The 23,852-nt window shown below is 41.1% G+C and overlaps 1 protein-coding gene and 1 pseudogene across 6 annotated transcripts in view; both read left to right on the forward strand.

Moving 5' to 3' along the window:
- AHCYL2 (adenosylhomocysteinase like 2) overlaps positions 1–23,852 on the forward strand; it is a 134,119-nt gene that overhangs the window by 75,290 nt on the left and 34,977 nt on the right. The window contains exons 1-2 of one of the 6 annotated variants that reach the window (XM_036426592.2): positions 5,101–5,502; positions 19,530–19,641. In XM_036426592.2, coding sequence (XP_036282485.1) covers positions 5,446–5,502; positions 19,530–19,641 — 169 coding nt within the window. In that variant the 5' untranslated portion in view covers positions 5,101–5,445. Of the gene's footprint in view, positions 1–5,100; positions 5,503–14,283; positions 14,571–19,529; positions 19,642–23,852 lie in introns of those variants that run through there. The other 5 variants (XM_036426611.2, XM_036426621.2, XM_036426600.2 and 2 more) reach the window with 5 other exon arrangements.
- LOC118712670 lies at positions 11,723–12,582 on the forward strand (annotated as a pseudogene).

Genomic DNA, 23,852 nt, shown 5'->3' on the forward strand with positions numbered 1-23,852 from the left:
ACACTGTGGTCTGTATACGGTATATTATTTGGCTAATCCCTTTATCTTTCATCCAGTCCCTCCTCCCCTCTGACAGCTGTCAGTCTGTTCCATGCATCCACGAGCAAAGGCAATTTAAAGAGATCATATCATTCTCAGGACGGGGCTTGCTTTTCCAGTTGTCAGTCTAGGACCGGTGGTGCAGAGCCCCCGAGGTGACCAGCTGCGGCGTGTTAGTGAGGCTGTGGGCCCGCGGCGCCCTCCTGAGGCTGCAGCTCCGCTCTGCAAAGTGGTAGTGCTCCTCAGACTCTCGCAGCCTTTTGGCTGCACCGCCTCTTGCTTAGCTCTGAGATCTCTCGGCTTCTATGAATTTCTATATGTTTTTTAATCTTTATAACATCACTGTGAGAAATATATTATTATCCTATTTTACATTTAAGGATACAGAGGCTCAAAAAGTCATATAGCATAATATATGGTAACGGAAGATTTAACTTTTGGGTGGTGAGCACACAGTGCAATACTCAGATCTTGTATCATAGAAAGCTATACCTGAAACCTATATGATCCTGTTAACCAATGTCACCCCAATAAATTTAAGGGGAAAAGTTACATAGCTTTCTTAAAGATACACAGCTAATAAGTGACGGAGCGCTTAAAACCCAAGCCTTTAACCCAAGGCTATCCAACTCGAAATCCTGTAGTCTTTACCAGAAATGGCGATGCCTACATGTGGAGTCTAAAATACCTGTGGGATATGAAGCTTAAGGTTACTGAGGAACTGACAGGTAGGATGCCCAACATTTAGGTAGGGTAGGGGGAGACTGAATCCCAGTCGCTCTGGTAGCATTAGCTTTTCAAGCTTGAAGAGGAAAGGGACACTTGAGGCCTGGAGATTCCAGCCAGCCTCCTAATGCCCAGGAGGAACTTTGAACTCAGGAGATTAAGAACCTTAACCTCTACGGTAAGCTGTAACGTAGGTGACCAAGAAATGGTTGTTGCTTTTTCTATGGCCCCAAATGGATTAGGAATGTTGAATGGCAGAACTGGAAGGAACCAGTTCTGATCTTCCCCGGTTCACTCTTACTCATTCCCCCTCATTTTATAGTAAGGATAAAGTAATTAGATGACTTGCCAACGTTTAATAAAACCATTAGCAACAGGCCCGGAACAGAGGACAGGATCACATTCTTGTGTTCTTTGCCCTGTGCCTTATGACTCTCTGGTTGAAGATTCATCACTTCTTGTTTAAAACTGTTCTGCAATTATACTTATTTCTTTACCACTGCCTGTTTCTTCTTGACTTTGATTCCTGGATTTATTAACCTCTTGTCCTTTCCCCTTCAGCTCTAAGCATATATTCCCTGGCAAGTCTGGCTTGCCTTCATTAATAATGATACTGCTATCAAGATACCACTGGTAGGAACACACTGGCACATAGAACTTCAAATTGGTCTTCTTCCTGGGGTGAAAATGTGATTCTTTTGAGCTGTACACACATTGGTTAATTTTTATAAAGCAGAAGACTGCAGGAGTGGGTGCAGTTTGTGTAACCTTTTATGAAGTTGCAAACTCCTCACCTAAATGTTAAGGATGTTTATAATAGATAATCATGTGCAGTGGTGTCACCCCTGCCCTTGTACCTTCCAAGGTACCTTATGGAAAAATGAAATTAGACTGGAAACAAGATTATAACTAGCACTTATACCTGTACATTATGCCTCATATAGTCCTGCTCAGTTAATAGACCTTTAGTTCTATAACAGCTACTGTTTTTACTTTTGTTTCAGCATGTGAAGACTGCACGGCATGGCAGCAAAGAGCTGCCATTTCAGTTTTGTTACAGAAAGGTATAGTGAGGCTAAAGTTTTAAAATTAAGTCTATTTTAGTTAAAACCTACATTAAAACAAAACAAAAAAATCACAACTAAAATGACATTTAGGCTCTGGGTGGTGTGGCTCAGTTGGTTGTGTATCATCCTTATACTGAGAGGTTGCCAGTTTGATTCCTGGACAGGGCACAGGCCTGAGTTTCGGGCTCAATCCCCAGTAAGGGGTGTGCAGGAGACAGCTGATCAATGTTACCCTCTCACTTCGATGTTTCTCTTCCTCTTCTTCCTCTCTCTCTAAGATCGATAATAAAATAATATTTATTGACATTTAGTTTAGTTTGCCAAAGTGATATGTATTTTATCTTTTTAAAAAATATATATTTAATTGATTTTTTACGGAGAGGAAGGGAGAATGATAAAGAGTTAGAAACATAGATGAGAAACAACAATTAGCTGCCTCCTGCACACCTCCCATTGGGGATGTGCCCGCAACCAAGGTACATGCCCTTGACTAGAATTGAACCTGGGACAGTCTAATCTGTAGGCCAACGCTCTATCCACTGAGCAAAACTGGTCAGGGTGATATATATTTTATCTTTATTGTTTAAAGTAATTATAGATGTCCGCTTTTGTTCTCCTGGCACCTGCCCCTCACAAGCCTTTGCCACAGTATTGTCTGTGTCCATGTACTGTGCATATATGCATATAAGTTCCCTGGTTAATCTCTCCCCCCACATCCCACCCAACCTACCCCTACCTTCTCTCTGAAATTCATCAGTCTATTCATGGTTCTATGTGTCTGGGTTTATTTTGTTCACTAGGTTCAAAGTGACATCATGTGATACTTGTCTTTCTCTGACTGGCTTATTTTGCTTAGCATAATACTCTCTAGATCTAATTGAAAATTGACTGTACTGGTGATTAGGGACAAAGGCAAAATCAATGATGACTTAGGTTTAATATCTGTTTGACTAAGGGAACAGTGGTAGAAAAGTGAGGAAAAGAAGCTTGTTTGGAAGGTGAAGGGAAAGGAAAGATGAAGCAATCATTTTTGATTTAGATATGTTGCATTTGAAATACAGATGAAACCTATCATTGGAAATTTAGGCAGCAGATGTAACTTTCATCTTATTAAATTTGGATTAAAAGGAAGATCGAGGGACAATAACTGGAGGTTGCTGAAAGCTAAGGCATTATCAAAATTGACACCCTGGTATCAGAGGGGCCTTATCACTACTGCATTTCACCAACTTTCTGTATCTTTTATATATATATATATATATATAATTTAAAGAGAGGAAAGGAGAGAGAGAAAAAAAGACATCAGTGAGAGATAAACATCAACATCACTCGGCTGCCTCATGCCCCTACAGGGGAAGCATGTGCCACGACTGGAATCAAACCTGCGACCTCTTGATACATGGTTCAATGACGCTCAGCCAACTGAGCAATACCAGCCAGGCTGCTATACTCTATTGTTATTGCACGTGATCTCCACCTGCCCCGGGACCTCTAATCCTTTGACACCTTTGCATTCACTTGGCCCAGTAGTCCCCTCTGTTTTCACTTGACTTTCTTTCTAGTCTAGCCCTCCAAATCAGTTTATTTGAATTCTACCCTCTCTGGCATCTTACAGTATCTTTTTCCCTAGGAGTTTCCTTCTTCTTCTCTCCACATCCAAAGGACCATCCTCTTAGCCAGTGAAGGCCCTAAAGTACAATGAACCTTTAATCCTAATTATAGTATTACTAGAGGCCCCATGCACAAAATTCATGCACTTGGAGTGGGGAGTACCTCAGCCTGGGCTGCACCCTCTCACAGTCCAGGAGCCCTCAGGGGATGTCCAACTGATGGCTTAGGCCCACCCCCCATAGGCATCCTTAGTGCTGTCTCGGAGGCAGGAGTGGCTCCCACCACTGCTGCTGTGCTAGCCAGCCATGAGCCTGGCTTTTAGCTGAGTGACACCCCTACTGTGGGAGCACACTGACCATAGGGGGACAGCTCCTACATTGAGCATCTTCCCCCTGGTGGTCAGTGCGTGTCATAGCAACCGGTCATTCTGCTGTTCAGTCGATTTGCATATTAACCTTTTATTATATAGGATGACTATTAGCTCCATAGAAAGAATTCTCTGTAATGGGAATCGCCACTGTGAAGAGTCCTGATTCTTTTTTTTCTTTTTTTTTTTCTTTATTGTTGAAAGTATTACATATGTTCACTTTTTCCCCCATTGATCTCTCACAGCCCGCTCCCAGCACAGGCCCTCATCCCCTAGTGTCTGTGTCCATTGGTTATGCTTTTATACATGCATACAAAGTCTTTTAATTGATCTCTTATCCCACCCCCTCCTTCCTTCCACCTTCCCTAAGTCCCTGATTCTTGAAGGGGACTGAAGCAGGCATATCTTGTTGGGCTTCTTTTGTGCCTGAAATCTAAGGTACTTCTATTGGAATGAACTAAGAAGGCAAAATAGGTTAGATCACCTTTTTGCTAGTTGTGTCTTATTTCCAACATCTGAAGTGTACAGAGAGGAGGGAGCTGGTATGGGGCATAAAGAAAAAACTGCTTCTGAGATCCCTTAAGATTATAGTCTATACAGCTGCTGTGTTGGCATCCTGTTTCTTCCTGAAACCAGACCTGTGAGTAAAAACTGGCATTGGATAGGGACTTTGAGGAAGCTCTAGCCTTGACTAGAAAACCTGGCTCCCTCTGAACCTACACGTTGCTAACTCCTGACTAGCCCTGGGGAAGCTGCTAATTTACAGTTGGCACTGATGTTGTTGATGCCCCTGAAGGTCTTACCAGTGGTCTGCAAACTGCAGCTGGCAAGCCAAGGTTTGCCACTCTGTTGACTAATGAGTTTGCCAACCACTTAGACCTTGATGTACATAGCACTGGGAGCCAGCAGAGGGAGTTGTAGTGCCAGAACTTTCTTTAGACCTTCTTATAAATTCTGATTTTGTAAGATCTTCCTTGGCTCCATCTCCTGTGAGAGAAAAATGAGATTTGAGATGTGCCTGAGTTTAGTATCAGACCTCTGCTGTGAGCAGGTGGGGAGCTTCTGAACAGTTGTTTAAACTTGAAAGTCATAAGGAACTCTTGATTTCAAGGAAACGCCTATTTACTGTGCAGATCCAGTAACTCTTGAGAAATGGGAGTGCCTTCTTGACCTTGAGCCTTATTGATTTTGGTATCAGCACTTCCAGTGACGTGTCCTGAGGGGCAGGAGAAAATTAACGAGTGCCTTACACACAGGGAAAGGGAGAAAGGAAGCCTGACTGGTGCTGCAGAAAGTCCCCGCTGGGGTGGAGGCGGCAGAGTGTGTGGGTAGCACTAGACAGTGCGTGCCCTGTAGGAAGTTCAGTGGCCGGGTGCAGAACCTTGCATTAGCTCTGATTTTGAATCACAAGCAGAAGCTTTGAAGCTAGCCAGCCAGTAAGGGACGCGTTAGGCAGTTGACGAGTGATCTTGATTTGAATAGGAAGCCTCTGTTAAAGGGGATGCAGCTTCTGCTAGACATTGTGAACTTCTGAATCACCTGGTTTGGTTCTGCTTTTGGCCACTCGGAAAACCCAGCCATTTCCAAACCAGCTTTCCACTTTGCTTCAGGACATATATTCCCCAAGCCTGCACTATGGATAAGTGGGACGGGAATGAGGGCACCTCAGCTTTTCACATGCCTGAGTGGATGGTGAGTTCTCCCATCATTTTCCTTTTCCATTTCTTGATAATGAGGCCACCACCTCTGACAGATGACAGGGATCACCTGTGAGAAATTCCTACCAAGACCTGCGGTTGGGAAAAAAAGTTATTACTCTAATTTATGATTCGTTCCTCTGTCTTGGGTTGCCCCTGTTTCTTAATTACAAGTGAAGCTGGGAAGTCTTAGAGCTGCCTGGCCAGAGTCAGCTGCTTGCCCGGCTGTGCTTGTGTACTGCATGGGTTGTGTTATCCTATGAGTGCTTTGTATTTTATACACAAGCTGATATTTTGTTTGTTTCTTTTGTGGATTAAAAAAGAAAATACAGGCACACCTCAGTTTATTGTGCTTCAGAGATGTTGTGTTGTTTACAAACTAAAGGCAAGAGGCCCTCCACCAGCAAAAAGAGTGGACTTGCCTTGTTCACTACTTCACTGTGGTGGTCCCACCAGTGACTCTCAATCTTTTTAATCTCATGGCACACATTAACTACTTAAATTCTGCAGCAAACCAAAAATTTATTTATTTTTACCAATCTGACAGAAAAGTTAGGTATAATTTTGATTCATTCACACCAGATGGCTGTTGTATTGGCTTGTTGTCAATTTTTAAAGTTTGACAATCTAAGGGAAAAGAGGTCAGTGGCCCTGACTAAATAGTCAAGTATTGCATGTTTTAAAAATTCTTGCAGCATACTGGTCAAAATTCCTGGTCTAGATCAAATCTTGCTTTATCTTTGAATTATGCTTGTAGTGTGATGAGTATGGGGTGGGGATGGGGGGGGGGGAGAGGGAGAGCAGGTAGTGGGGAGAGACTTTGTAGAAATGGTTTGCTCTCAAGTATCTGAAAACATTTGACCTTTCTCCCCTATCTGCCCAGTTTTCCTCCTCCATCAAAACATTTCCCCAAATATTCTTTATATGTATATTCTAAGAGGCAGGATCTATAGCTTCTTTAGTGCCATTCTTCAAATGACATATTTGCCTGATAAGTGTTTTTAATATGATGGTAATAAAGACTTATTTGTTAATAAGAACTACCACATAAAACCTAATATTTTAGATCCATCATCAACTTTAGATTTAAAAACAGCAACCATTCTTATGTTTCTAAATGTGGTTTCTTCTGAGTTTAGTGATTTATTACAGTCTTTTTTAAAAAAATATATTTTATTGATTTTGTACAGAGAGGAAGGGAGGGAGATAGAGAGTTAGAAACATCGATGAGAGAGAGAGTCATCGATCAGCTGCCTCTTGCACACCCCCTACTGGGGATATGCCCACAACCAAGGTACATGCCCTTGACTGGAATCGAACCTGGGACTTTTCAGTCCCCAAGCTGACACTCTATCCATTGAGCCAAACCGGTTTCGGCTTATTATAGTCTTTACCATCTGTGTTTATATATATATATATATATATATATATATATATATATATATATATATATATATATATATATATATATAATATATATCAGGGGCCCAATGCATGAATTCATGCACTTTTAAAGGAACTGTGGGCCTAGAGCAGTGTTTTTCAACCTTTTTTGGGCAAAGGCACACTTGTTTCATGAAAAAAATCACAAGGCACACCACCATTAGAAAATGTTAAAAAATTTAACTCTGTGCCTATATTGACTATATATAAAGTAATTCTCTTAAATAGGAATCAAATAAACACAAAGAAAGTATTTTATAATTACTTTATTATGAAATATTAAGTAAACAAAATAGTGAAAAATTATAAAATTCTTGTCTTGTCTGCACCTACGGCACACCAGGCAACATCTGTGCCGCGGAACAGCTGTTGAAAAACGCTGGCCTAGAGGCTGTGGTGGGTACAGGAGTGGGTCTAGGCCCATCCTCCACATGCCTGCTTGCCCCTCCCACTCCTGCCGCAGACCCTGGCCCTCTGTCAGTTGCAACCCTGCTCCCACCACCGCTCCCACAAGCTGACAGCACAGGCCCCGCTCAAATCTGCTGACCATGTGAGCAATTGGGGCCCACGCCAGCAATTGGGTGTGAGTGGGGCAGGCGCTGTCAGTGGGTGCTAGCAGTAGCTGCTGCCCCAGTTGCCCCTCAGGAGCAGGGGGAGGTGGAAAAGCCCTCAGGGACAATCGTGTCCAACAACAGGTGTGAACAGGTGGGAGCAGGGCTGGCGCCCACAGCAGGTGCACATGCCCAGAGGGACCATAGCCTGTGAGAGCAAAGAATTTTTAGTAACCACCAGATGCTCGCCTCAATGATAGCAACCTGTATCCCAGCTTGGTCTAGCACCCCCACTCACCTGCTCCACCATCCTGCCTCTGGTAACACCCGCCATGTTCCAAGCTCTGGCACCTGCTTCCAACGCCCACCATGTTCTGCCCTGGTGGTCAGCACACATCATAGTGACCAGTTGTTCGGTTGTTCTGCCATTCAGACTATTTGCATATTAGTCTCTCATTATGTAGGATCTCCTCATGGAAAACTGGTTAGACTATATACAACATATTTCAAATTCTTTTTTGCTTTTATGGAATTATGGACTTAAAGAAATAACCATCAGTAATGAGATTGAGCCCTAACCAGTTTGGCTCAGTGAATAGAGCATTGGTCTGTGGGCTGAAGGTTCTTGGGTTCGATTCAGATCCAGGGCACGTACCTGAGTTGTAGGCTCCATCCCAGTCTTAGTCGGGCATATGCAGGAGACAACTAATGTGTCTCTCTCACATCGATGTTTCTCTTTGTCTCTCCCCATCCCTTCCACTCTCTGAAAATCAATGGAAAAATACCCTTGGGTGAATATTAACAACAAAAATAATGAGATTGAATATATAATAGGTCTAACAAAGGCCCAACTGAGTAGCCCACATTTCACCTTATTGTCAAAACTATTGTTTTTTATTTTTGTTGGGATTATTGCTGTTGTTTCATAACCTTGTGCTTAGTTTTTGAAAGTTTGATAAAAAATAATTCTACCCATCCACATCAAATAATGTATTGTTTTAGAATTAATGGAAAGGATTCATACAATAATTCTAGTTGGGTTTTTGTTTCTGAATCTCCAGCCATTTACTAATAACGAGGGGGAGCAAGAAGTCTGTTTTGTATTTTATATTAAGATACTACTAAATTTTGGTACTTCTCTAAAGGAATATTACAGAAGAATTCCATGGAACATTAGTATGTCAATTCCGAATCAATGAAAGTTTGTAGTAATTCTTAATCTCATAACTTTCTCACCATCTTACCTGCTGAGCACATCCTGAAGAGCACCTCCTGCTGCTTACCTGCTTACCTTCTTTTTATTTACATGAAGGAAGACTGTGTCTTAAGGTGTTAGTGTGACTATTGCTTAAGGGATATAACCTAGGACTCCCCAGCTTTTAGTAAACATTCTTTAAAATACAGGCCTGCTCTGTTTTCATTATGGCATCTCTCATTTAGCAATTTCTTGGCCCATCTCTCTCAAAAATTAGGAAAATACCTTGAATCAGTAGATTTCATTTTTAAAACAACAATGAGAAAGAATAAGGAGGGGCTTATCTTCAGTAATTCAGTTTTTTCATCTATATTTCCTGGCCAAAAGACTTAACCTTTTGAGGCTTTTTAAAGATAATGCATGTCATTAATTTCTGACCTGGTTTGAAAGTGCTGCATTAGGCTGAGCACCCTCTAGTGTGTTGTCTATAGATTTCCAGACCTTACCTGTAAAAGGTCAGTGCCCTTAAATCTCCTGAGAGAAAACCCTGGAGCCAGCTCCCATGTTGGGCAGAAATTTCAATTTTAAAAGTTTTAACAAATGTCTGACTCATTTTAACAAATGTTCCAGTTATATATTAATGTAATGAAACTTCCACTGAGACTATCCTAGCCTCCAAAAGAAATATGACAAGACTCTTCAAACCTTTCAGGAGGAAAATTTAGCAAAGAAGGTCCATTATAATACCTTCCCTTTTGTTAACCATAGCAGAAAAAGGAGACTTGCATATCCCTCAAAAATAGGACCCAGACCAGACAGCAGCTGATAGTACTCACATCTCTGATTCCGGGAGGGAAATAAGTCAGGACGAACTTTGAAGAACCCCAATCTTGAGAGTTGACAGGATAGACCTTCAGTTAACATTCCATCAGTCTCTGGAAAACTTCTGCTGGACCCTCTGCTCCTCAGTTGTTGTTGTTTTTGTGAAGGATTTCCTTTGGCTTGTTCAGGCAGTTTTACTGCAAAAAGTTTGGAGAATACATCCTTTTAAAGATTGGTCTTATTGATATGTTTTTACTTTCCCCGAGAAATCTTTAGTTCTTGTCAGTAGGTGAAATACAAATGATTTTTCTTACGTTGTGTGGAGATCAGCAGTGACCTTTTTTAAAGATTCTGCATTTTAATATTCTCCTCCCACCCAGGCTCTCTATAGTAGTTGGTACTTTTCCATAGGAAATCTAATGACTTGAGTACTCAGCCAGCTGGTTACCTGGCTTGCTTTTGGCTAGAGTAATTCCTTTTGTAAGTGAAGAATTTGTCTTAGCAACTCATTTGGCTTGAAAGGGAGGCATGTTTCTAAGAATGCTTGTGCCATATCTACTTGGAAGTGAGACAGACACCTTTAAGATACCTATCTGAAAAATTGTGGTAGAGATAGCTTGGCTTGAGCTCTGGGTCAGGGTTGACATTTAAAGCACAGACCAATTTGAAAAACTATGGGCCCTCTCTCTAGGAAAATATACACATATAGAAAATTTTGCATTTTTTCTTTGGACTGTAGATGAAGAACTTTGGACCTAAAAATACAAAAATGTTCATGTTTTATACTGTGTATTATTATGTAGTCTTCAAAACCCTCTCAAATACATTATTTTATCTCTCAGAACACACTTGGGATAAGCAAAGTAGTTGTGATTGTTCCCATATTACAAACAAGAATTACAGATATAAAGTGTGGGAAATGTTAAGAAATGGAGATACAGAGAGAACCTCTGATTACCATCCTTTGTGTATCAATATTTGAAAAGGAATTAACTGTTTTTTCTTGGCCTGATCCTCTTTAGGTTAAATAAATATTCTGTAGTCCCTCAGGAGTTCTGTTTTTCTTACTGTTTTAACCATCTATTCGTAACAGCCTCAAACTGTGGAAATCAGAATTAGACCCAGTTCTCTTGATCTCTGAGCTGGGTATGAAGATTTACTTCATTCTAATCTCTTACTTTTCTAAGAATCTTTTCTGCCTTTCAATATTCCGCCCTGGCATAGTCACAGATAGGATCAAATGGTTGGCCAAGGAAAGAGTCAAGAAAATTAGAGCTGCTTTATCTATGCTTGGAGAAGTGTGGTTCCCAGAAAGCAGGGGCAGCATCTCCCAGAAACTTGTTACAAACTCAAAATCTTGGGCCCCACCCAGATTTACTATAATAAACCAGACATTCTGGGAGTGGGGCCCAGAAATGCGTTTTAATAAGCCTTCCAGGTGATTTTGAAGAGTATAAAGTTTGAGAACTTCTTTGTTAGATAAACTCATTAAGTGGTAAGGCTTTTTCCCATCAGTAATAGTGTCCTAAAATGTCTTCTGGTTGCGTTTGGTGTAGATCTGCAACTCCTTTTGGTTCAAGTGTGATGACAAGCCATTGGACCAAAGAGTTCCTTTCCACCTGAGTGAGTAAAATGAGGAACCAGCTGAGAGTGTACTAGGGTGAACATCCTTTGTTAGCAAAAGCAGAAGTTTATAGAGATCCAGCCAACAAGCAGGAAACTATCCATCTATCTCATTTCTTGAAATTATGAGTGATGGTTAACATCAATAACGGGATTCAATTTCTGTTTTAATTTCTGGTGGTGGCATTAGGCAAAGTTGTCAGTTAAAGGGCTTTTAAATTAAAAACTCTTGGATTAGCCATTTCAGAATTGTGATTTGATCAGAGCTCCAAGATTATCTGGGATGACGTCATTTCTGAGACCCAATCTGATAAGAAAGTAAATGTAAGGAGTAATTAAATTAAAAATGAAGTAGGGCTAATGCACTCGAGATTAGGACCCAGGGAGTTTTTGGTGTTTGATTGATTGATGTCATTAAGTATGGTATAGGGCCATGGTGGGCAAACTGCAGTTCACGAGCCACATGAAGCTCTTTGGCCCCTTGAGTGTGGCTCTTCCACAAAATACCACGGCCTGGGCGAGTCTATTTTGAAGAAGTTGCATTAGAAGAAGTTTAAGTTTAGCTTCTTTTACAACGAAACACCAAATGGCGGATGAGGCCGGTGCTGCGGGAGGCCCCGGAATAGGAGGCCGCAGTGGCATCCGGGGCTGGGGTGGAGGCCGTGGTCGGGGTAGGGGTTGAGGCCGTGGAGCTCGTGGAGGCAAGGCCGAGGACAAGGAGTGGATCCCTGTCACCAAGCTGGGCCACCTGGTCAAGGACATGAAGATCAAATCCCTAGAGGAAATCTACCTATTCTCCCTGCCCATCAAGGAATCTGAGATCACTGACTTTTTCTTGGGGGCATCCCTCAAAGATGAGGTGTTAAAGATCATGCCTATGCAAAAGCAGACCCGTGCTGGTCAGAGGACCCGGTTCAAGGCATTTATCGCCATTGGGGACTACAGTGGACATGTTGGTCTGGGTGTTAAGTGCTCAAAGGAAGTAGCCACTGCCATCCGTGGAGCCATCATCCTGGCTAAGCTCTCTATTGTGCCCGTGCGGAGAGGCTGCGGGGAAACGAGATTCAAGCCCCACACAGTTCCTGGCAAGGTGACTGGCCGCTGTGGCTCTGTCCTGGTGCTCTCATCCCTGCCCCCAGGGGTACAGGCATTGTCTCAGCCCCTGTGCCCAAGAATTTGCTGATGATGGCTGGTACTGATGACTGCTACACCTCAGACAGGCGCTGCGCTGCCACCCTGGGCAACTTTGCCAAGGCCACCTTTGATGCCATCTCTACGACATACAGCTATCTCACCCCGATCTCTGGAAAGAGTTCCTATCAGGAATTCACTGACCATCTTGTAAAGACCCACACCAGAGTTTCTGTGCAGAGGACCCAGGCTCCAGCTGTGGCCACCACATAATTTTACACAAGAAAAATAAAGTGATGATTTAAACCTGATTAAAAAATTTTTTTTAAATTGGCTCTCAAAAAAATTTCAATAGTTGTACTGTTGATATTTGGCTCTGTTGACTAATGAGTTTGCCAACCACTCTAGGGGAAAGAGCCTCAGCTCTGACATAAACACAGGCTCCCACCTTCTAGTCCCATCATTTACTTACTGTGAGACCTCAGGCAAATCATTTGTTCTCACAGAGCTGCACTTTCCTAATTTGTCAAATGGGGTTAGCAATGCCTACTTTTAAACATCCTTTGCTGATTAATAGAAGTAACATGCACAGGCTGTGTATAGTAGGCACTTAATAAACATTAGCTCTTACCCTTATTCTATTCTTTCAGAGACCTTTTCTCTTAAAGCTTATTCTTTAAAAAAAAAAAAATAATTTACCACTTTTTGTTCTTTCTTCTGCTCAATAAGTAGCTCCTTTTAAGAAGAATTCAAAATACTTTTCTACCCTGTCTCTATAAGATACAGTTGAATATGGATCTTCTATTCACTGGCCCCCTTTCAGAATTCAACAAAAAATAATGATAAATAATGATTCTTTGCCCTTTCATTTGACTGTATTTGATATGTAACAAAGCCATTGTGATTCTGGGGACTCTAAGGCAATTCCCTTTGTCCTTCCTGACCAGTTTGGCTCAGTGAATGGAGCGTCGGGCCTCAGAATGGAAGGTCACAGGTTCAATTCCCGTCGGAGTGTATACCTTGGTTGCAGGCTCCGTGCCCAGTGGGGGGCATCCAGGAGGCAGCTGATCACTGTTTCTCTCTCATCAATGTTTCTAACTCTCTATCCCTCTTTTCATAAATATATGAAAAGAAAACTTTCCTTTGTAGTCATACCTTCACAAAACACACAGTTATTGATTTTAGAGAGAGGAAGGGGCAGGGAAAGAGAGAGAGAAAAACCCATCTGTTGCCTCCTGCATGCACCCGACGGAGTGGCAAAGTTCTGGTGCTTGGTAATACTCCCAGCCAAAGCTGAAAAAAAAATTTAAATCCTCACCTGAGGATATTTTTTCCGTTGATTTTTTTTTTTTTTTTTGAGAGGGTGAGAGGGAGGGAGGGAGGGGGATAGAGAGAGAGAGAAATGACTTGAGAGAGACACACGTTGATTGTTGCTTCCTGCGCCCACCGGTACATGCCCTTGACAGGAATTGAACCCACAGCCTTCGGTCAGCAGGCTGATGCTCTAACCAGTGAGCCAACCTGCCAGGGCTGAAAAAAACAGTCACTCAGTACCTAATCAGCAACAATCTGGAGATGGGACTGGAAATCAGATGTCAAAACCTGTCCCTACTCTGACTAACTCAAGGACACAGAGCGTAGTTGGGGGACGGGGAGCGGGGCGGGGGGGGCTGCCTGAGCACTTAGCACCATTTTTTTTTCTTGCTATCTTAAATTCCCTCATTGTTTCAGTGGCTTTGTAGTTATTATTATTTTTTTCTAATAAGACTAGGCTAACTAAAATCATCTGACATGGAAAAGGAGGAGGTAAGGTTAAAAAGGAACTTAATTAGCAAGGTAATTATAGCAGGCAAAAAAGTGCCATGGTTATATAAATACTCTATTGTTATGCGCATGCAAGTTGGGCCTTGTCAAGGGACTTGTTAAGGTTTAGAGGTCAGAGGATCTTGTAATTAGGTGTTTAGGAAAAAAAATATAATAAAAGCAAAACAGCCACCAGAATTAGGAATGGCTGAGGAGCCACTAACAAATGCGTTATTACATTGGGTTCAATTGCTGGAGGGGTTGTTAGAGCAGCTTCAGTGATTCCAGCGAAGGGTAGCACCCCACCTCCCAATGAGGAGGGAGGGGGGGAAGCTAGCTGGAATCAGAGCCAACAGAATTGCTGGTGCGGAAAGTTTAAAGGCCTAACCACAAGGGTCCCTAGCCAGGAGAGGTGGCAGTAGGGCTGGTAATGTCACTATGCTGAGCAACAAGAAGAAATACGTTGTCAGTGGCAAATCTGGGATTAAAGCCCAGGTGAGGCTAAGCTCTTACTTTCCAGTCTTGCTGCTGTGATGACCGTTAATGTGAAAGGCCAGCTGCTTTTTCCCTCCTTTCCTGCTTTCATCCCTCCTTCTGGCAAAAGGTGAGCTGCCCCTCTCCTAGCAGTCTCTTTCCTTTCCTTATCTTGATGCTTGTTGAAATTAGGCAGTTCTCTCTGGGGAAAAAAGTGGATTACCTTGAAGGACTCTCTGATTTCAGACACATAGAAAATTAGGGATAGGATCTACCAAAATACGCCTGCCGGGAGTGGATAGACTACTGTGTTACAAGAGGTTGAGTGTTACAAGGTGAGCTGTTGAGTAAGGAATGTATATAGTATTTAACTATTAGGGTAGGTGGGCAACAGGGATGACCGACTTAAAACATATGCTCTGGTTATCAGTAAGAGATAAACATTAATTTCTCCAGAAAATGGTATAACATTCTATGTAGTGGTTAGTCTCTAATATTCTGTACAAAAGAAACTTGAGTTAAGTATCAAACAAGTAAACAACTTTTAGTACTCTCTGCCTCTGAGTGAAAAAGCCTACATAGTCTTCTGTAGTGCCAAAAACAGCCTAAACTTGACCTAAACGGAAGAAGGAATTACTGCAAATAGAGAAGAATAGAGAATGGAGCTTAGCTTAGGGAAAATGGTGTGAGATGATGATGCAGCTATGGCTTAGTGTTATTGGGGTGTGCCCACCCACCCCTGATCCTAGAGAAGCAGAGTGAGTGGCCCCCTCTAGTGGCCTGTGGGATGGGAGGGGGTTGTTCACATGCCTCAGGGCGGGTTTGTCTGTTACTCTCTTTTTGCTGTTTTAAGAAGGCACTGCTAAAGTTAGTGACTCATTGTGACTTTTGGAAGGACAGTTATTACTCCTTTTCCTAGATGGGCCTCTAAAAAAGAATAAAGACAAGTCATTGTCTTAAACAAGGTTGATGAAATGCAAACCAGTTTTGAGCTTGACTGCTATCCTCCTCCCCATTTTCACACCCACCTTCCTCCCCTTCCCAACTTTTTTGCCCTTAAAACTTCTTTTAACTATAAGCTTGGTTTATGCTTACCATGTTTACTTAATATTCAACCATGTACGGACAGTGAAGTTCGACCAGGCTACTTCAGATTCATTTCAGCACATGATTGCCTACCATGTGTCAGGCATTGGTGTCTGAGAATGAAAGGTCACCCTTAGTACATAGCTCCTGCCTTTATGGAGCCAGTTGCTTATACAGGGTTCAGTGTGATAAGTGCTATAATTGGAGACGTACATGGAAGTTCATGTATATCCCATGGGAGTTCATAGAAAGGGCACTTTACCTGTTTAGCAAAATAATCAGTTTTGCCCCTTTTTATTTTGCAAAGAACTTGTAATCCAATGAATTTTCCTATTGCTGAAAATAATTTACAGCTTGGAAATGCTGCATAGGCTTTCTATGTTGCTACAGCTATGAAAATGGTATGAATTCCCCTGAAAGACATGCTAATCTAATTAAATTTGTCATTGGTTCCTTTGTCTCAATACTCAAATGACTTACCCTGTTTTCCCGAAAATAAGACAGTGTCTTATATTAATTTTTGCTCCCAAAGATGTGCTAGGTCTTATTTTCAGGGGATGTCTTACTTTTCTATGAAGAATAGGGTACACATTTATTGTTAAATGAAAATAAAGGAAGTTTATTACTTGTATACGGTACAGTAGTACGGTAGTTGTCAACACAAACCAGACAAACTGTGAATCCTACAGTATCAAGAATTTACTCATTTATTCAATGACAATCATGTCATCATCTTCTGGAACATCATCATAACAATTCGATTCCTGAATTTCCTGGTGAATTTCTTGTGACTCCATTTCTTTCAGAATCAGTGGACCAAATCTCTCATGTTTAGCGATAGCCTAGGGGGGGCCTTATTTTCGGGGGGATGCCTTATATTTCACTCAGAAGGAAACCTGTAAGTAGGTCTTATTTTCAGAGGATGTCTTATTTTCAGGGAAACACGGTAGTACGATAGTTACCTCTAGCTGCAGGAAATGGAGGTCAGTTGCTCTCTCATTTTCATATGCTGTATCTGTGTTCTGCCCATCGGGGAATCATCTTTTTATTATGAAAGGTAGAACCAGTTGTCAGATCTTAGGTGCTTCCTGCCTCCTTGCCACCTGGGATCCAGAATCATTTAAGCAATTAATGCAAATTTTCAATTAGGGGAAAAGAAAAAATATATTTGTTCAAATTATATGAGCTTTGATTGATAAAGTATTAAAAAATAGCAGCCAGAACCTCCAACAGCAAGAGAAAGATAAAAGTGCAAGAAATTCATTTTCAGATAGTGTCCAAAATGCAATCTCGAGTATTGAGGTTTATACATATTCAGTACACTTATTCACTCCTTTACATCTGTCATACTATAGTTAACTAGAGGCCCAGTGCACAAAATTTGTGTTCAGAGGTGAGGTGTCTCTCAGCTCAGCCTGAACACTCTCCAACCTGGGACCTCTTACAATCCAGGACTGTGGGCTCCCAACCACTAGCCTGCCTGCCTGATTGCCCCTAACCGCTTCTGCCTGCCATCCTGATCACCACCTAATCACTCCCCTGCCAGCCTGGTTACCTCTAACTGCCCTTCCCTGCTGGCCTGGTCACCCCCTACTGCCCTCCCCTTCAAGCCCAGTCACCCCTAACTGCCCTCCCCTGCTGGCCTGATAGCCCACAGCTGCCCTCCCCCGCTGGCTATCTTTTACCACATGGGGGCAGCCATCTTGGGTGTTGGAGTGATTGTCAATTTCCATATTACCTCTTCATTAGATAGGATAAATGATCACTCTTGTGACTTTTAGATATTTTATAGCAAGCATTAAAAATAATAAATTAATGTTTACTATACTTACTAGTATTAAAAAGCTAATTCATACATCTTTAAAAACTATAATGACTATCTGCAAGAGCTATAAGAAGATTTGTAAACTGTAGGGGCTGGAGTGGGGGAGTGGACTTACTGAATCTCCTGTTATGTCTCACAGTTTACCTACAGATGTACCTCAGAGATGGGGGGGGGGAGGTTTGTTTCCAGGCTATCACAATAGAATTGTGATCTTTTGCTGGTGGAGAGTCTTGCCTTCAATTTAAATAAACAAACAACCAACCAAAAACAAAAATGCAACATCTGTGAAGCACAATAAAACAAAGTATGCCCATACATTGTTTCTCTAAAACCTGTGAGGCATTTCCATCTTTGCTGTATTTATGAGAAAATGAGGCTAATAGAAACATCTTGACCAACATCACATAGCTAGTGAGCGGTATAGTCATTTTTTTTTTTTTAAGTAAATCATGCACGAAGTGATTCTATTTTTTTTTATTATTATTATTGATTTTTACGGAGAGGAATAAAGAGGGGTAGAGAGTTAGAAACATCAATAAGAGAAAATCACCAATCAGCTGCCTCTTGCACACCCCCCACTGGGAATAAGCCCGCAACCAAGGTACATGCCCTTGACTGGAATTGAACACAGGACCTTTCAGTCCACAGGCCGATGCTCTATCCACTGAGCCAATCCAGTTTCAGCAGAGCCATTATTTTTTTTAAATATATATTTTATTGATTTATTTTTATTTATTTATTTTTTTACACAGAGGAAGGGAGATAAAGAGGGACAGAGAGCTAGAAACATTGATGAGAGAGAACATCAACCAGCTGCCTCCTGTACACCCCCCCCCCCCCCCCAGGATGTGCCCTCAACCAAGGTACATGCCCTTGACCGGAATCGAACCTGGGACCTTTCAGTCCACAGACCGATGCTCTATCCACTGAGCCAAACCAGTTTCGGCCATAGCCATTATTTTTAATGCAGTCTCAGGAACGTTCTGTCTGAATGGAAAGCCTATCTATTTTTTCATTATACCAAACCATTTCCTGAGAATCTTAAAACCTTGAAGGCAAGTCACTTTACCCTCCTGTACCTTGCAGTTTCTCATCTAGATAGGTGAAAATTGGAATAGTCTCAAAATTCTTTTCAGCAAAACTATAGAAAAAATTTCTGAATATGACTCAGCTTTCTAAAAATTAATTTTAATCAGAAATTCCGTTCTTCCTCTCCCTTTCTCTCTCTCCCTCTCTCCCCCCTTCCCCCCTTTCTCTCATCACAATTTTATTGTAAAAAGCATATAGCCCTGGCTGGTTGCTCAGTGGTTAGAGTGTCAGCCCACAGACCAAAGGGTCGAAGGTTTGATTCCTAGTCAAAGGGCACATACCTCGGTTGCAGGTTCAATCCCTGACCCCAGTGGGGACATGTGTAGGAGGCAACCAGTAGATGTTTCTCTCCCTCTTCCCTCCCTTCCACTCTCTCAGGTGAGGATTTTAAAAAATAACAATAATCTATGTATATAAAAGCCTAAGTGACCGTCCAGTAGCTATGATGCACATTGACAACCAGGGGGCAGATGCTCAATGAAGGAGTGGAAACCACAGTCATGGGAACATGGAACAGACTGATGAATCTCAGAGAGAAGGTGGGAGGGGGAGAGGGGGAGAGAGGGGAGAGAGGGAAGAGATTAACCAAAGATCTTAACATGCATACTAGAGACCAGTGCACAGATTTGTGCACCGGTGGGGTCCCTCAGCCTAGCTTGCGGGGATCAGGGCGAAGCCAGCTCCTCAACATCCCCGGAAGGGTCCCAGATTGCAAGAGGGCACAGGCCAGGCTGAGGGACTCCACCAGTGTACACATCCAGGCACTGGGCCTCTAGTAATAAAATAAAAGCATATAGTCAGAGAGTGGATTGAATATTTTAAATTTGATAGGAAATATAATAAGTAAAGAATGAAAAATCATTCTTCTCTCCAGTGTTAACATTCTCAAGGTGGGTTGCTACAGTTAGATCAACTTCCTTGAAATGTTATCTCAAAGCAGAGGTTGTTTTCCTTTATGTAACTAGAGTCCTTTTTCTTAGCAGATCCAGTTTGCTGACCAGAAGCAAGAATTTAACAAACGTCCCACCAAAATTGGACGTCGCTCTCTGTCTCGTTCCATTTCTCAGTCGTCTACTGACAGCTACAGTTCAGGTGAGTACTGAACTTCTATGGACTCAGCTGTGGAGGTAGGACCAATCGACCCCACTGCCTACCCAAGGCTAATTAAGCATGGTCAAGCCTGTGCTTTGGAATAAACACTTTGTCTCTAAGTTGAAATTTAGACCAAAATTCTAGATGGAATTTTTGGATTCCTCTTGGGCAAATATGTCAAATTCAAAGGTTATCGCAGGCCAAATAAACATGGTATGTGACACATGGGCCGCGAGTTTGATATGCTTGCTCTTGGGGATTAAGAGTGGAGTTTAACAGAAGCCTCTTTTTCCAATAAAGGTAGAAGAAGGTGATTAAGGAAATTGAGTTCTGATTTATTCAGAGGGTGGGAAGGAGTATGTTGCTCACTGACCACCTTCACTAAACAACATGTGTTAAGACTTTTTTTTCCTTTCTTTGAAAATAGAAGAGGGGTTCCCTGTCCTTCCAGCTGGTACTTGCATATTAATGGGGAAACCTTAATTGCCCCAACAAACACGAAAACGTTGTAGCTAGTTCAAGTGAGCCCTTTGCCTTCTCTTCTAAGCTGTGATATTGTATTGCTTATTATTCCTTTCTTCCTTTGCAGTGGCACTATTCCAAATATATGTGCCCTGAGTTTTATCATTTAATGCCAGATGAGCTGTTACCATGTAAAACCCCTTTAAGGCATTGGCTATTTGTGCAACAGTGCCCAGTATGTATCTGATCTAATATGGAGCTATTTTATTTTGCTCTTATAGTGGAATGTAGTAGGAAACTGAGTTGTCTCTTCACATTAGAAGTAGTAATATTCATTAGAAAGTTTTCATCCTGACCTGAAGTTTTATTTGTTCTTCACACAATTAGGAAAGCAGTATTTATTATGTAAACTTGAAGAATGCCTGTTTAGAAAACTAACTTTTAGATTGGTAGATTGTTGTTTACATTTTTACATTCATTTTTTACTTTCTCCCCACAATAACTGAATGATGTAAAGAACATGAGATAGCCGAAACCGGTTTGGCTCAATGCATAGAGCGTCGGCTTGGGGACTGAAAGGTCCCGGGTTTGATTCCGGTCAAGGGCATGTACCTTGGTTGCGGGCATATCCCCAGTAGGGGGTGTGCAAGAGGCAGCTGATCGATGACTCTCTCTCATTGATGTTTCTAACTCTCTATCTCTCTCCCTTCCTCTCTGTACAAAATCAATAAAATATATTAAAAAAAAAAAAAAAAAAAAAAAAAAAAACATGAGATAATTTCCTATGGATTTTTGTCTGCAGACACCAAGTGTGGTACCACTCTTACTCGGCTGAAATAACCAGTGTTGAAAATTCATAAACCAGCTAATATAACTCTGGAAACTTTAATAATTGTGAAAATTTGAATTGTAAAACAGAGTATAACATTTTAGACTAGTAGTTTGTGCATGTTTATCTAAAGATTATACTAAATAATAACTATACTAAATTTTCACTCCAACTCAATTTATTCCCTACACACTAGATCCATATTTCTAACTGTGTTTCTGCAGAGAAAAACTAATGCCTGCCTTCCCAATGAACCTCAGTTTCATAGTTTTAAATACCACATAGTAGTGACATATGATTCTCAAATTTTATCCCCAGCTGAAATCTCTCCCATACATATTAGATCTTTGTATTCAATTGCTATCAGTCCTTTCACTTGGGTGTTTTAGGCATCTCAAATCTCCCATATCTTAAAAGCTGAGTTCCTGAGTTCCAACCTTACCTCTCTTCAGTCTGTTGACAATACTATAGCAAGATTAATTATTTTAAGATAAGTCAGGTTATATCACTTCTCAGCTCAGAATCCCCCATGGCTTCCCAATCTCACTCAGAGTATAGCCTAAAATTCTTACAATGGCCTACAAAGTATACCATTCAGCCTCCTATTACATTTCTAATCACATCTTTACTTTTCCAAACCTCCTGCCTCCCCCAGTTATTTGTTTCACTCCAGTTAGACTAGCCTTCTTACTGTTATTTTGTTATTTTGAAATTCTTCTGCTTTAAGACGTTTGCACTTGCTATTCCCTCTGCCTGGAATGCTCTAAGATACCCTAGCTGGGTCTTACCTCCAGTTCTTTTTTAGAAAATTTTATTTTAAATATATTTTATTGATTTTTACAGATAGAGAGTTAGAAACATCGATGAGAGAGAAACATTGATTCAGCTGCCTCCTGCACACTCCCGACTGGGGATGTACCCTCAACCAAGGTACATGCCCTTGACCGGAATCGAACCTGGGACCCTTCAGTCCGCAGGCTGACACTGAGCCAAACCGGTTAAGGCTTACCTGCAGTTCTTGACAAAAGATCCCCTCTCAAAATAGGTCTATCCTGGCTTCTCTTTTAAATTTGTACAAACAGCCCTGGCTCAGTGGAGAGAGCATTGGCTTTTGGACTGAAGAGTCTCAGGTTCAATTCCAATTAAGGGCACATGCCTGGGTTGTAAGCTCAATCCCCAGTAGGGGCTGTGCAGGAGGCAGCTGATTGATGATTCTCTCTCATCATTGATGTTTCTCTCTCTCCCTCTCCCTTCCTCTCTGAAATTAATAAAAATATAAAAAAATAAAATTGTACAAACAACCCACCCAACACTCCCTATCAAATTTTTCTCCATAGCACTTACCATATAACATATATTTTTACTAATTTATTGTTATCTTCTTTCTTCTTAAACATGAGATCCTTGAGAGCAGAGATTTCTGCTTGTTTTATATTGCTCTGTTTCCAGCACTTGGAATTGTGTTTGATACATGAGAGATGCTCAATGAGTAAATATTGGTGAAAGGTGTCCAGAGATTTTAATATACTTTACTCCCTTGTTGAGGTCTCTGATCTACTCTGTGCACATAAACAGATAAAAGAAGGTTTATGACATTACAAAATGTTTTCGTTTAGAAACTTCTGCCAGGCTTTCTCAACCAGGTTTCCTCATCTGAATCACAGAACACAGAAAATGGTGAGAGACTGTTTTTCTTAGTTCTTCAAAGGATGAACTAACTAGTATCCTTTGAGATGCATAGAAGAGAAGTTAATTCCTATATTTAATGGATGCTTCAAGGCTAATGCTAGCTTGAAAAAGGCTACATTAATCCCTAAAGTTATTTTATATATATTTTAAAAAAACCTTCTAAAAACTCTCTCCCTAAACACAAAACCTCATAAAAATAAATGAGCAGAAGATGTTTCTTCAAAGCCAGATCATTCTCAGTAATACACTTCTGAAAAAGCTGTCTTTGCAGGGAATTAATTGGTTAAGGATAAGAAGGAAAGACTGCAGTCTCTTAGGTCATAATTGATTGAAGTATTCCAATATTTTTCAAATAATAACATTTTGTTTATTTGTATTTTGGTTGCTAACATAGCTTTTCACATGTTTCTAGAGTGTTACTCATCAGTGAAATCTGCTGCACATTGACACACAGGTCCCTACTGTTATTTCCATTACCAAATGAATAGATTGGGCCTAAGAGGAATTGCCTGACTTAAAATAGCCTAATAGGACTAATTCAACCAGGAGTCTGACTGCTTCTTCTCCTAGCAATAACCCACAATATCACAGCTGCTAGGAGGTAAGACTTCATCAGGTGTGAGCCCTAGAACATATGTATGCATGTTAAATAGGATAGATTGTGAATTAGTGATTCCTCAAGTTATGCTTTGATTCTGCGATATCATGAAATAAGACAACATCTCATGGGAACATTACATTGTACTTTATATTAATTTCTATCTAGAGTTAAACCTTTTTTGGTATTATCTCATTTATTCATAAGACTTTTTTGGTTTTAGTTAGAGGAAAGAGAGAGAGGACTCTGTTATATAACCTATTTTACAGTTGGATAAATTGAAAACTGATCACATAACTAATTAGAGGTGAAGCAAGAGCCAAGGTCTCAGGCCTGTACTTCAGTAGGTTACTGCCTTGGTGATTGCTCATTTATTTTTAATTAAGACTCTGGGCTTCAGAATTCATTTTTAATTAAAACTCTGGGCTTCTAAAGAACAAACACTTTAGAACCTTTTTAAGTGTGTATATACAGATGTGTTGCATTTCTCCATTTTTCCCCAGGAAAATGTTTAAGACTATCTCAGCTATTTTCATGAATGTGGTACTTTAAATATAGTGGCGGAAATGAGTAGGATTTAAAAAATGAATGTTACACTAGTTCAGGAATAGTCTTTCCACTGTGCTTGCAGAA

The sequence above is a fragment of the Pipistrellus kuhlii genome, unplaced genomic scaffold (assembly GCF_014108245.1).
Source record: "Pipistrellus kuhlii isolate mPipKuh1 unplaced genomic scaffold, mPipKuh1.p scaffold_m20_p_10, whole genome shotgun sequence".
Lineage (NCBI taxonomy): Eukaryota > Metazoa > Chordata > Mammalia > Chiroptera > Vespertilionidae > Pipistrellus > Pipistrellus kuhlii.